Source organism: Lactuca saligna, chromosome 6 (genome assembly GCF_052625555.1).
Source record: "Lactuca saligna cultivar CGN05327 chromosome 6, ASM5262555v1, whole genome shotgun sequence".
Lineage (NCBI taxonomy): Eukaryota > Viridiplantae > Streptophyta > Magnoliopsida > Asterales > Asteraceae > Lactuca > Lactuca saligna.
In genome coordinates, this window is record NC_136422.1 from 51,596,032 (window position 1) to 51,610,653 (window position 14,622).

At 39.5% G+C, this 14,622-nt stretch overlaps 1 protein-coding gene across 1 annotated transcript; it reads right to left on the reverse strand.

Moving 5' to 3' along the window:
• Nucleotides 1-3,939: 3,939 nt before the first annotated feature.
• LOC145002568 (uncharacterized) lies at nt 3,940-4,529 on the reverse strand. The gene is made up of 2 exons (XM_078961813.1): nt 4,158-4,529; nt 3,940-4,116 (listed from the first exon to the last, which is right to left on the reverse strand). The coding sequence occupies exons 1-2, from the start codon at nt 4,527-4,529 to the stop codon at nt 3,940-3,942; spliced, it is 549 nt and encodes a 182-aa protein (XP_078817939.1).
• Nucleotides 4,530-14,622: the final 10,093 nt, after the last annotated feature.

Below are 14,622 nucleotides of genomic sequence, written 5' to 3' on the forward strand. Positions count from 1 at the left end.
ATCTTTTAACGTTTATGTTTTTATTGTATGCCTTGGTGATCTTCTGTTGATGAGTAGCAATACGGATCTTGGCTAGGTCCCTAAGTTCATATATAGTGTCAAGATCCTGGGCCAGGATCCTGTTGTCCTGTTGTTTTTAAAGTAGGTATTTTGTTGTCGGTATCACTACTTCAGTGGGAATCATTGCTTTCATTCCAAACATCAATGATTATGGGGTTTGGCATGTAGCTACATTGGAGGTGGTCCTATCCTCCTATAGTACGGAAGGAAGTTCTTCTACCCATCTTTCTTTCTTCTCATCCAGTCTTTTCTTCAAGTTGTTGACTATAATTTTATTGTTGGATTCTGCTTGGCTGTTAGCTTGTGGGTGGACAAGAGTGTACATCACCATCTTGATTTCCCATCTTGTGCAAAAGTCCCTTATCCTTTTGCTTATGAATTGGGATCCATTATCGCATATAATTTCAGCAGGGATCCCAAATCTGATCAGGATGCAACGTTTGATGAAGGAAACTACTTCTTTATCCCTTACTTGGATGAAGGATTCGACTTCTATCCATTTTGAGAAGTAATAAGTTATCACTAGCATGAAGACCTTTCGTCCAAGGGCTTCTAGTAAGTTACCCACTACATCCATTCCCCATTTCATGAACGGCCAAGGGGAGATGATTGTATGTAGAGGTTCTACCGGTTTGGTGCAAGATGTTGCTATGTCTTTGACAAGCATCACACTTCTAGGCATGAAGGAAGGAATATTTCTTTATGGTTGGCAAGTAGTATCCTGTCCTTAACACTTTGGAGCATAAGGATATGCCCCCCGTGTGGTTGTCGCAGTCTCCATCATGTATATCCTTTAGGACCTCTACGACTTCATGATCTTCTAGACACCTAATGTACGAGCCTACCATATATTTTTTTGTATAACTTACCTTGGATTATAAAAAACCTTGAGATCCTTGTTCTGAATTCCCTTTCTTTTTTCTCTTCCTTGGGGATTGTGTCGTTCTTGAGGTATTCTGCAATGGGTTGGATCTAGGATCCTGAATTTGGAGAGGGATCCTTGTGACAACCCGAAATTTCCATTCATACAAACCCTACAGTCAAGCAGTTCAAATAAAAGTCAAACACATTTCTGCTAATTTTTAGCCGGTTTAAAGTCCGTTTTGGGTGTTTTATTAATAATTCTTCAAACTAACAAATAAAAGGAAGTACCTTCTAGGGTCTTGGAGTAGCAAACACACACTTAACACCATAATAAGGAGTTCATGGCCAAACTTTTGGAGTTTGGGCCATAAACTCCCTTATGGCCATAAACTCAAGTATAAAGCATGAGTTTACTCTTCATTTCCCTCATTCTTCACTTCCTAACTCAAGAACTCCCACTTTCTCTCTCAAGTATCATAACCTCTATCTTCCAATCTTCCAAAAACATAAGTGTTTCTTCACTTTATTTGTTGTTATAACCTTTCATCTAGTTGTTATACATTATTTCATCCATGAAATCTTCACTTTTACATAGATCTTCATGTGTTCTTCAAAACACCAAGAACACACACTAGTGTTCTTGGACCTTAAACACCCAAACAAGCTTCTATATTGTAAGTACTATTGTCTTAACTTGTTGTGTGATTGAATGAGCTTGTTTACACCTTAAAAACATCAAGAAATCCAGGTTGGAAGAGAGTTTACATCCAAGGCATCTCCCAAGGTATCTCCCAAGGCCGTAAACTCCATGAAGGGGTGCAATGTTGCCCTAGCTTCCTTCCTAATGCTTAGAAATTGGACTAGAATCATTCACCATTGAACTAAGGACCTTAAACTTCAAGTTTATGGATTTGGCCATGGGTTTACGGCTATAAACCCACTAGGGCCGCAAACCTTAGGTCGTAAACTCCAAGGGAAATGGTCCTTGGGCTGAAAACTCCAATGCAATGTCTTACACTTCTTTGATTCAACCCAATGGCCTTCTAACACTTTAACCAAAGTGTTTTCCACACTTTAGGGTGTTTATACTTACTTAATTAGTGTTATAATCACTAATTAGATGGATACATATGTCTTTATATGTCAATAGGATCATTGTGTGTGTTCAAGTCTTCACTTGACACCTAGCACATTGCCCAACACTTTCATACAATCCACTCACTACAAGTGAGTTAATACCCCTTAAATAACCTTTTAAATACTTTTAAATGCTTTTATGGGGGGGGGGGAATACATGTTGAATCATACTAGTTATTATCTCAATCACATGTGATTAATAACTAGCACTCAAATGGATTTTCTATACTTTAAACTGCTTTGTCAACAAAACTACTTGAAAATGATTATCAAATACTTTTACATGTTAAACTCTTTATAAAACTCAGTTTTAGTTTCCAACTCTTTACTTTCAATTCTTTAAACTCTTATATTGTCAAATCATGTCCAATACATATATAGTTATATAAGTAAGGTTTGAAGGACTTAGGACTGATAATACACTCTATTTCATGTTCCTTGTTTGGTTGTGGACTTAGAGTACCCTATTGTTTATCCGAGTGTTGTTGGATCCTTAGTTATATATCATGTATATATGTATAGACATAAAAGCTTGTTATCTTATTTCAATACACTCAGATATACACACAACATTACTAGTAAACTATAATAGGTATAGTTTAGAGGTATACTACTTACTATTTATAGTACAATGAAACATACAACGAGTCAGTTCATACACGAGTCAATACATACTGTAAACAATACGTACACTACACTATACAACTGAACATACTATAATGAGAGTCAGAGAACATACTACTCACTAGACAGAGAGAACATACACTAGTACTATTGATACATACTATATACTATACCAGAGAACTTACTATGATGAGAATCAGGGGACACATACACTACACTAGTACATACACTACATACACACTATATCATAGATGTGAGGCACTACTTTGGGTCATGTCATCTCTGTCATGGCTCATCTTGTAGCCAGAGTCTCCTGAAGGGAGAGCGTGAATTCGTGTATAGATCTATACTGGATTGACTGTCCTACACCTTGTTTCTAGCTATAGTGGGACCTGCAGGTCTTCGGGTGATTAATGTCATAACATCTCGACATCTTCGAGCATCGTGGTTCACTAGGTCGATCAAGTATGGTTACAATTACATCACATTATACCTTAATTAACAATTGACTTAAGGTAGTTAGTACAATAGTATTTATAATATTATTATACTACAGTACTTCATTACTTTCCCATTACATCTACCTTGTGACCTCCTCACATAAAGGGTAATGTAAAACTATAGTTTCACTAATGATAGTTACGTTTGGGAAAAATAATCATTTTTACAATGAACATACATACATTACACTTGATGCCTTTGTAGAAGGCTGCTTTTAAATGGAAAATATAGGATTTTCTCGGAGATACAAACAATTACTACAAACATTTTATGTACTCTTACATTCAAACACTTACAAACATTTTCATACAAATTATGACACTAAATACTTATGAACTCACCAGCTTTAATGCTGACAAAATCTTTCCAAATAACTTGTATTCTCAGGTCATCAGTAGAAAGGTACCGATGCCAGCTTTTGAGAAGATGGAGCACATACAAGACTCATCTTTTATTTTGATTTATATTTTGGTGTCTTATAAACCATAGAACACACTTGTATTAAAATTATATTATTAATGCAATGGATGATGTTGTTTACCTATTTACTATTATTCTGTGTTGTGATACCATACATGACGTCCTCCGCCCCAGAATGTTTCCGCCGTTCTTGGTTTTGGGTGTGACAATCCTCGATGTTGGGATCCTGATGCTGAGTCGTCAAATCAGGGTCTTCAATTGTGGCGATGTTAGTAGTTTCTATGTGATAGTTAGGATCCTTTAGTCTCTTGATAGGATCCTCAATTGACGGGATCAACATGTGGGTGATAGGGATCCTAGTTTCTGGCGGGATCGTAGGTTGGCCAAAGCATCTGCTTCAACATTGTCTTCTCTAGGAACCTGGTTTAACGTAAATGTTTCGAATTTTGAGGCCAAATTTTGAGGATGTGGAGGTATAGTGCTAGATTCTCTCCTTTTACTGCATAGGATCTGTTAAAATGGTTAGTTAATAATAAAGAATCGAAAAATACCTGAAAATCCTTGACTTGAAGATCTTTGGCTAGTTGTAATCCCATGATTAACGCCTCATATTCTGCTTCGTTTTTGGTCGCATTGAACTCACAACTGATTGCTTGGGTTAGGATGTCCCCCTGTGGCGATTTTAGTATGATCCCCAAGCAAGTCCCTCTTTGGTTTGATGCTCCATCTGTGAATAATGTCCATTTTCCAATGTTCTCCTCTTCTAGAAGTTGTTTGGCTTCTATTTCGACTTCCGCTATTAGATTATCACTAAAATCAACCACAAAATCTGCCAATGCTTGGGACTTTATTGTGGATGCTGGGTCATACTTTATGTCGTATTTACTTTGCTTCACAGACCACTTTTCCATTCTTCCTGACATTTTTGGTTTTCTCATGACATTCTTAATGGGATAGTTAGTGTTTATAGTTATAAGGTGTGTTCTGAAATAATCTCATAATTTAGTGGATGCCATTACCAATGCAAGTATAATTTTCTCAAGGTGGGAATACATGGTCTCAAGATATAGGAGACTTTTAGTTATATAGTAGATTGGATGTTGATCTCTATCGAGATCCTTAGCCAATACTACACATACCACATTTAAGGATACTGAGAGGTAAAGAAGGAGTGGTTCCCGATCTATTAGTTTCACCAATAGGGGTGATGAACTCAAATATCTTTTAACTTCCTGGAAGGAATCTTCATGTTCCTGGGTCCATTAAAATCTCTTTTTCTTTTTCAAGGTGTCGTAGAAAGGCTTGCATCTTTGTGAGGATCTTGAGATGAACCTTTTCAAGGCTGCCACTCTTCTTGTCAGTCTCTGAATATCTTTTGTCGAGGATGGTGATCCTAGATCAAGGATGGGCTTGATTTTCTCCGGGTTGGCCTCGATTCCTCTTTTGGTCACCATGTATCTCATGAACTTACCCAATCTCATCCCAAAGTGGCACTTGGAGGGGTTCAACTTCATGTTATATTGGCCCAAGATGTCAAATGCTTCTTCGAGATCCTTGAGGTGATCTTCAGCTTTTTTGGACCTGACCACCATCTCATCGATGTAGACTTCCATCGTCTCCCCCAGTTTCTCTTTGAACATCTTGTTGACCAGTCTTTGGTATATTGCGCCTGCATTTTTATGACCAAATGGTATGGCAGTGTAATAATAGAAACCTGTTGGAGTTCTGAACACCATGTCTTCTTGGTCAGAAGGTTCCATTTGGATCTGTTGGAATTTGGCCGATGCATCCATGAATGTTAGTAATTCACGACCTTCCATTGCGTCTATCATGGAGTCAATGTATGGTGGAAGGAAAGGATCCTTGGGATAACCCTTGTTAAGATCTGTGTAATCTACACACACTCTCCATTTGTCATTCTTCTTTTCTACCATGACTACATTAGCTAGCCATCTTGGGAATTTTACCTCCTTGATCATGCTAGTTTTGAGAGGTTATTCTACCTCTTCTTGTATAACTTGGTTTCTTTTCGGTGCAAATTTCCTTCTCTTTTGGTGTATCGGTCTGAAAGACGAGGCAATGTTAATTTTATGGGTTATTATGCTTTTATCAATACTTGTCATGTCCTCATGCTTCCATGCAAATGTTTTGCTTTAAGCCTTGAGGAACTTTATGAGATGATATTCGACTTGTTTAGGTATTGAGGATCCTAGGAGAAATTTGGCTTTAGGATCCTCAAGCTTCAGGAGCACTTCTTTTATATCTTTCTCTCTTGCTTCTAGCACGTCTTATGCCCTTACCTTAACTGCTATGCTTGTCGTTGTATTGTCGAAGATTTCATCAAAGTCTTGTAGCATTCCTTGGATTCTTCTTCATCACCTATCATCTTCACTATCGCCCATGGGGTAGGCATCTTTACATATTGATGATACGTGGAAGGAATGGCCTTCATTTCATGAATCCACAGTCTACCTAGTATGAAATTATAGGAAGAGAATGTATCAATTACACAAAAATGTTGTACAAAGTTTACTCCTATGTAGATTGGTAGTTCTATTACACCGATTGTATGCTTGGTTTCACCGTTGAACCCAATCAACATTGAGGATCTTGCAACTATCTAGGACTCCGGGATGTTCATTCTTTTGAATCCATCCAGGAGTATGATGTTCACTGAGGATCCTCGATCGACAAGGATCCTTCTAACGAAATGGTTGGCGATGTAGAGTGTAACGACCCGTCTCTGGTATGTTGTTTCCATGTTATTTATTTAGAAGTTTTCAAGAGGGACTCGGCGAGTCTATAGCCCGACTCGTCGAGTAGAGACGGGATTTCGAGCACGTGTAAGTCGGCGACTCGACGAGTCCATATTCGGGACTCGGCGAGTCCGCTTAACAGGAAGAAACCCTAAATCCCCGGGTTTGCTCACTATTTAAGCAATGTTATGTGCCCCAACTCGCCTCCTTCACCCTCAGAGAGAGCTTGTGAGAAACCCTAAACCATTCCTTGTATGATTAAAGTGTTTTGTGTGGATTTTTGAAGGATTGAAGAAGAAGAAGAAGAAAGGATCAAAAAGAGGAAGTGTAGAGCAAAGATCCAAGGCCAAAGTCAGAGTTCATTGAGGTATATCTCAGAATGATTATGTTTTGTGCTTAAAACCTCCATTAGAACACCTCTAAGGCTAGTTTAATGTATTTTCCAAGCTTTTTAGTTGTATGGATGCCGTGTTGGATCGAGATATCCCTAGATCTGTTCATTTAGGAGCTTTAAAGCCCTGATCTATTTCCTTTTTCGAGTTGCCTTGCATGAGAACCCTAGATCTAGCCTTTATTATGCCTTTTGAGCCTTTTAATCTTCATGGATGCTTATGGGCACGTAAAGATAGAATCTTTACGTGTTAATCGTGCATAAGAAGCCCAGATCTACAAGTTATATGCGCTGGATTCAAGTAGAATCGAGTTTTTAGTAACTGCATGCATGCGCCTCGGCGAGTCGTTCTTCGGACTCGGCGAGTCGAGCCGCGAGTCCTCGATTCTTCCCCTTTTGAGTGATTCCGAGTGGGGACCAGTGAGTAGTAGAATGGAGTCAGTGAGACGGAGGTCAGACTCAGTAATGGAGGGACTCGACGAGTTGTTCATACAACTCGGCGAGTCTAAGGCAATCTTCATAGATTCAAGAACAACTTGTCGAGTTGTTCATATAACTCGGCGAGTCGGATGCAGATAGCCTAAGTTTTAGATAGGGATGAGAAATTGGGCCGAAAACCCGAACCGAACCGAGAACCGAACCAAACCGAACCGAATAAGACCCGAATAAGCAATTCGATTCGGTTTTCGGGTATCTGTATATGGCTTATTCGGTTTTCGGGTTATTCGGTCTGGGTTACCCGAATAAGGACTTATTCGGTCCAAAAAACCGAACCGAATATGAAGCGTCTATTTTCAATTGCGTGAGCCGTGAATCGATTATCCTATACGACTCCCTCTCGCAGTTGACGTCTCAACGATTCTCCCATTCGATTCCCTAATCCTAATAGCGGGTAAACCAAACACAATTACACCAAATCGAACCGACGAACACAATTACACCGAATCGAAGAACATTGAAAATTTCTTGCTGCCGATTTCTTTGATCAACATTCGACTGATTCTACTAGCCGAACATTGAAAATTTCTTGCTGCCGAATCGAAGAACATTCTACTTCTTGCTGCCAAGTGCCGACTTCTACTTCTTGTTGTCGACATTTAATTTGTTTGATCGCCAATTACACCAAAATCGTAATATATTCGGGTTATTCGGGCTATTAGGGTTATTCGGGTTATTCAACTACAAAATATTCGGGTTATATATTTATGAAATCATAAGATTTAAAAGTAATACAAAATATTCGGGTTATTTGGGTAATTCGAGTTATTCGGGCTATTAGGGTTATTCGGGTTATTCGACTACAAAATATTCGGGTTATTCGGGTTATTCGACTCCTTAATCATCTTGTACAGGTTATTTGGGTTATTCGGGTCGGAACCGAACCGAATCGAATAATACCCGAACCGAACCGAACCCGTATTGCTTATTTGGTTCGGTTTTCGGTTCATACAATTAGACTTATTCGGTTTTAGGTTTATTCGGTTCGGTTCGGTTCGATTCGGTTCCGACCCGAATAACATCCCTAGTTTTAGAATCGAAAGGGAACTCGTCGAGTTGATGCCATACTCGACGAGTAGCAGCGAACAGGGTTGAGAAGTGAGAGTAGGGACTCGACGAGTTGGCGGCCCAACTCGGCGAGTCAGGTCAACTGTAAGTTGACTTTGACCGGGAGAGTTGACTTTAGCCAGGGGTAAAAGAGTTATTTTACCCCAATACAGTTATTAGTATTTGATTGAGTGTGTTTGTGGAATTGTAGCCGGAGAGATACCGGAGCAGCAGCAGATAGCTTCCAGAGCCATACACTCAGCAGCCAGTTCACGAGGTGAGTTTTCTTCCAGTAGGAACAGGTCTAAGGCCACAATGCCGGCCCGTTTAGCTAGTAGTAGTTTCCGGACCTCGATCCGATGCAGTAGTTAGTATGTTTGACGCCTTCGTGGCTCAGACAGGTTTGTGTGTTATGTGTTATTATGTTAGTCGATATGTTTATGCTATGCTATGTTCAGTAGTCCCGGACTTCTGTCCGATGCAGTCAGTTCCGGACTTCGGTCCGATGCAGGAGGTAAGGTCTCAGTAGTTCCGGACTTCGGTCCGATGCAGTTTCCGGACTTCGGTCCAATGCAGTGGGCAAGGCCTAGTAGTTGTTTTATGTTTGTATGGTATGTGGTAATTTAGGGGAGCTCACTAAGCTTCGTGCTTACAGTTTCAGTTTTGGTTTCACGTACTTCCGCAAGCAAAGGGAAGAGCTCGGGTTGATGGCATTGCACACACCACAGCTTCAGTTTTTGTCCTGGGAGATTGTTTTGATACTTAGTTTGATTTGATACAGTTGTATCACGACATTTGATTATGGTTTGAGATATTTGACGGATGGATTTATGATATGACATTCAGCATATGATTTTATTATATAATTTTTTTTTGAGTTGTATTTTTGGGATGTTACATAGAGAGTAATCACTAATCCGTCATGGTGAGGATCTTGTATGTCTTGTCTATCAGCTTCCTCGAAGGTAATCTCCTTTTCGTTCGTGATCAATGTGTTCTTCCGTGGACCCTTTTCCTTCTCTGTTTTGGATACCTTGGCATGCCTTTTTACTGCAGAATAAGAGGTACCGCAAATATTAGATCCTCCAAAAATCACATTGATTACCTTGGCGTCAGCAGGTAGGGATCCTGGTCTTTCGAGGATCTTCTAAGGATCCTGATCTGTTTCTTTGGATCTCTCCTTTCTTCTCCCAATGATTTCTTTGAGGTATCATTTTCCCAGGAGATAACTAATTTCCTTTCGGAGGGCTATGCAATCTTCTGTAACTTGACCAAAGTCTTCATGGTATGCACACCATTTGGACTTGTATTTCCAAGATCCTACATAGCGAATATTATACCTAAAATATCCACAGAACCACACTAATCAGTAATCTTAAGAAATTCTTCTTCCTCTCCCTCGTCTTCAAGGGTGTTAATCTTGTGATGATCAATCTTGGAATAAGGTTTGATTTATAGGATCTTTGGGTCAAAGAATGGGCCTTCCTATTAGGGTTATCATAGGATTTTAGTGGGTTGCTCCTCTTCTGGATCTCCTTGTCTTTTTCGAGCCTGATAAACCTCAATGCTCTGCTTCCGAATTCGTCCATCCACTTGCAGGGAGTCATCACGAGATCTTCATATAAGGGAGAATCCTACTTTAAGCTCATTTTAAAGGCTTCAACTGATGTTGCCATGTCAATGTTGGGGATACTTAGAGCTTCCCTGCCAAACCTGTTCACAAAAGTCCTAAGGGATTCCTTAGGATCCTGAACCACCCGATAAAGATCACTAGCGATCTTTTCAAAATTTATGCTACAAGAAAATTGATTGTTAAAAAATTAATCAAATGAGCGAATGATGTAATTGAATAAGGAGGAGCATTATGGAACCATTTTAGAGCTGATCCTGTAAGGGTGGAATGAAAACCCTTGCACATGAAGCTTCTTTCAAGTGAGTGGGGATGGGAATGATCTTCATCGTCTCCCTGTATTGTGCCACATGCTCCTTACAATCCCTAGTTCCGTCATAAGGATTTATGCTAGGGGTTTGGAAGCGCTTCGGAACTTCAGTGTCAGCTATCGCTGGAATGTATCTGGAGAGCCTGTGGCTCCTAGGGGATACTTTGGTACAGGTTGAACTACTCTGGGTACGCTTGAGATCATTTTGCTTAGTTGTTGTAGTTCTTTAGCCATGATCGGGCTTAAACATGTATCAAAATCCATTGAGTTAGTAGTAAAGGTACTATTATTGATGAAGTTACCAGGATCTTTAAGATTAGGTGTGAGGAAGGTTTTGTTGGGATCTTGGGTCGTGTGAGCTTGTTTGTCAAGAATCGCATCTCGGGCAGGGACGGGCGTTGACATCGAGGATCCTATCTCCCAGTGTTTCCCAGAGGATCCTACACTATAAAAGTTCAGGATCCTTGGTTGCATGATTGAGGGTCCTGCTTCCTAAGGTTTCAGAATTTTTGTCCTCATTCTCTCCACCTCCTTGAGAAGTGTCTTGTTATCATCCTATAAGTAGGGCAAATTTTCATTCTAACCTCTTCATTATAGTGAAGATCTCATTGTTGGAGATTATCATAGGAGGATCTTGGGGTCCCAGGGTAGTGACCAAAGAGGTATTCTTCTTTGGTGCTTCAGGGACTTTCTTGCGAGCACCAGCCAATGGTGGTGGAAGGTTTTTAGCGGGAATGATAGGAATCGATGAGGAGGACAGAGGCATATGAGTAGACATGGTTTTTTTAAAGGATTTTGAATACCGCGGCCCCACGGTGGGCACCAAATTGTTTTGGTCAAAAAATGAATGAACTAAGATCGAGCAAAGTGTATAAGACGTTGTGATGTTCAAAATAAAGCAAGTATTAAATGTAATTCAAAGTGACACAAATTGTTTACAAGAATAGCCCTTGATCCTTGCTAGGATCTCCGACATAAAACCTTGGGAGATGATAATGATCACCCGCCTTGATGATTTTATTAATTGAAATGATTGATTATAGAGAAAATGTAAAGAGTTTGAGTACAAATGTTCTTGTTCTGATCAATATCGTGTGTAGTGTGATGAATACAAGTGATTTATATAATCTAAAGCTAAGCAACAAGAATTCCAAAAATTCAGGGATCCTCCAAGATCAACTCATAGACGTTGCTTGACTTGGTCATCTGGGTCTTTTGCATGGTTGTGACTACTATTCATTGAAAATAAGTCTTTGACTGATCATTTCTGCACATGTGAAAAAGACAAGAGAGAATATATAACCATTATCAATATCAGAAAAATTATAGTTAGGATCTTGAGGTTTGAGGAACCTTAGGTTTGAGGATCCTTATTGTAGTTTCAATATCCTACCCCTAACAATACTATTGATGCTAATGTGAGAAATCATCAAGCTTCCATCATGAACATTGAGACTTAACTAGGCTAATTAACGATACTTGTTAATGAGAGGTTACGTCCTAGAAATCCCGGCCTAAAATCACAACCTCATGTAATGGTGATTTACACTAAAGAAGAAGTTCATTATGATACAACTACTATTCAGGCTGGTCAATAGCTGGAAGGAGAGAAGATCAAAGCAAAATGTGAGTCGCGTTCTGATGAGTCACCACATCATGGTGACTGTGGTACATCGCAGTTACTAGAGAATCAAAATTCTTCCCCTTTAAATTCATATCAGCCCCCTTTACCATTCAAGACATTAAGCATAATCTAGAGTTGAAACAAAAGAAGTTCATGGAGCAAGTACTATCTCTCTCAATTAACTCTCCTTTCCTCAAATCCATGGCCAAGCTTCATAAGTTTTCTAAAGATATGATGAATAATTGAAAAGATTTGGAGAAAGCATCCACAATAGTGCTAAATGAGTAATTTTCAGCTGCAATCATCAATGGGTTGCCAATCTAGAAGGGAGATCCATGCCAGCTAACTTTGCCTTGTGAATTTGGCAATTCCACTTCTATAAAATCTTTAGCCTATTCGGGGGCAAGCATTAATCTTATGTCATATTCTTTCTACAAGAAGTTCGGTCTACCAAGGCTACAAAAGACAAAGATGTCACTTCGAATGGCAGATCACTCAATCACTAACCGACATGGAATCATTGAGGATTTGTTAGTGATAGTGGGGAATTTTTTTTTCTAATTGATTTTGAGCTATTGGATATGAAAGAAGACAAAGACCTTCCCATAATTTTGGGAAGACCATTCTTGAGTACCGCAAGAGACCTTGTAGATATTCGTGACTCAAAGCTCACACTTTGAGTAAAAGATGAAGAAATCACTTTTGAAATGAATCTAAAAGTGAGTTATGAAGAGTCAAGAAATGAAGTGATAAGGATGAATAATTTGGAAGGAGAAAGTCTTAATGTAACGCCCGTGTTTCTAGGCTTGCCATTTTTAGCAACGTAATAGTCTAGGTTAACCTTGTAACTCAACTTGAAATAATAAGAATGTATTATTTATGAATTATTTGAATTATGTGATTTATGTGTGTATTTTCTTAATTTTTATAATTTAACGAATTAAGAATAAAATAAGCGTCAAAATTTAAGTGTGAGATAAGCCCGACATCTTTGCATAAAGTTGTAGTGGTTGAAACAAGGATTTCCGGAGATATAAGGAATGCCAAAATCCGAGTTATAACGAAGAAGTTATGACCTGTCGAAGTTTCGCGACAGAACCGGTACGACGCTGAGTGACGTAAAATATGAATTTAAGATAGAGCGATATTTAGCCTTAGCGATCTAAACGAAAGTCATAGATTTCGTTAAACCGAGAGCATGCATAAAAGGAACGCCGAAATCTGACTTCGTATGAGGAAGTTATGATTTTATGAAGTTTCGACTTAGCAGTATACAGCCCGAATACTCGATTTGAGATCGAACGGTTTTTAGCCGAAACAATCTAAATGAGAATCGAAGATCTTGTTGTTAGTAGCGAAACAATGAAAAGTTAGGCGAGAACGGACGTCAGACGAAGAAGTTATGAATTTATAACGAAGTTTTTCTGTCCCGGCCTTCTAAAAATAAATAATAAAAATAAAAGTCAAAATTAGCCGACGGAGTCTAAATGAAAGTTGTAGAGTATGGTCTGACCTTCGCGTGGATATAAAGAACGTCGAAAACGGAGCTCGTATGCGAAAGTTACGCAATTTAGAAGTTTGACAAGTCAATTACGCCCCGCGTAATTTGAGTACGCCCCGCGTACTCAGTCGGATGCAACTTGTCTGACCAATACTCGAGTGCCACCAGTCGACGCACGCAGTGACGTCAAAGTACGCCCCGCGTAACCTGAGTACGCCCCGCGTACTGAGTACGCCCCGCGTAATCCCAGACCCAGCAGCCTATAAATAGAACTCGAATTCAGCCATTTTCTCTTGTTCAAACTCTTCTCTCTCTCAAAGTTTTGCCTCGATTTGCGTGCCAATCATACCCCAAAGCCCCGGTAATATTCCCGAGCCCCGAAGTAAGATCCGAAGCCCCGAGGATCCCGAAGAGCGTTATTCCCGAGCCGAAACGCTGCCCGCGAGGAGCCCGGTTTTGTGAAGATCTTCCAGATCTACGGAGAAACACCTCTTCTGCAAGCCGTAGTGCTGCCCGATCATCTTCTGATCAGGTGAGTGTGTAGTTATTTTCATTCCAACACAATATTATGAAGTATTTTCTATAAAATACGTGTTATGTGTATATATTTGGTTGTTATACGTGTGAGTGTATATTCACTCTCTTCTATCTTACAGATCGGATGTATTCTCTATGAAATACGTGTTATGTGTGTATGCCTCATCTGTTATGTGGAATATGTGTTGATTAAAACATGTTATACAGGTTTTTAAACTATGTATAAAAACGTATATTTTTATCTACTAATATGTTGGGTAGAACATGGGTAGGTAATTGGTGTGTAATAAACAGATGAGAGGCCTCGGTGTTATTGGTGTTATTGGTGTTATTCTAGTCATTCAGCAGAGTATGGATGACGACCACGGACTATTCTAGACTGTCCTGTGGAACACTAGCAGGCTCATTACCTGTAGGTGTTGTGAACGACGTGTTCACCGGTGTACTCTATCCCCCACATGGTTGCCTTTAGGATACTTATTGTTGAGGAAGCCCCTCTGCAGTAATGTCCGTCCCGATGAAAAATCCTGAAATAAGTTCCTTATAATAGACGTTATTTTTAGGAACGTAAGGTGAGGATAACGGGAATGGGTAATCGGGTTTATTGTTGATTGTTGAAATTAAATATAATTATTGTGGGTTGAAAACCCTATATGCTCACCAGGCTCCCAAGCCTGACCCACTCAGTTGATTTATTTTACAGGAAGTGGCGCAAGAGCTTA

Coding starts and splice junctions, on each gene's coding strand:
- LOC145002568 (XM_078961813.1), bottom strand. CDS start 4,529: ATGTCAGGAAGAATGGAAAAGTGGTCTGTGAAGCAAAGTAAATACGAC. Junction 4,117..4,157: donor TTCAAGTCAAGGATTTTCAG/GTATTTTTCGAT, acceptor CCATTTTAACAG/ATCCTATGCAGTAAAAGGAG.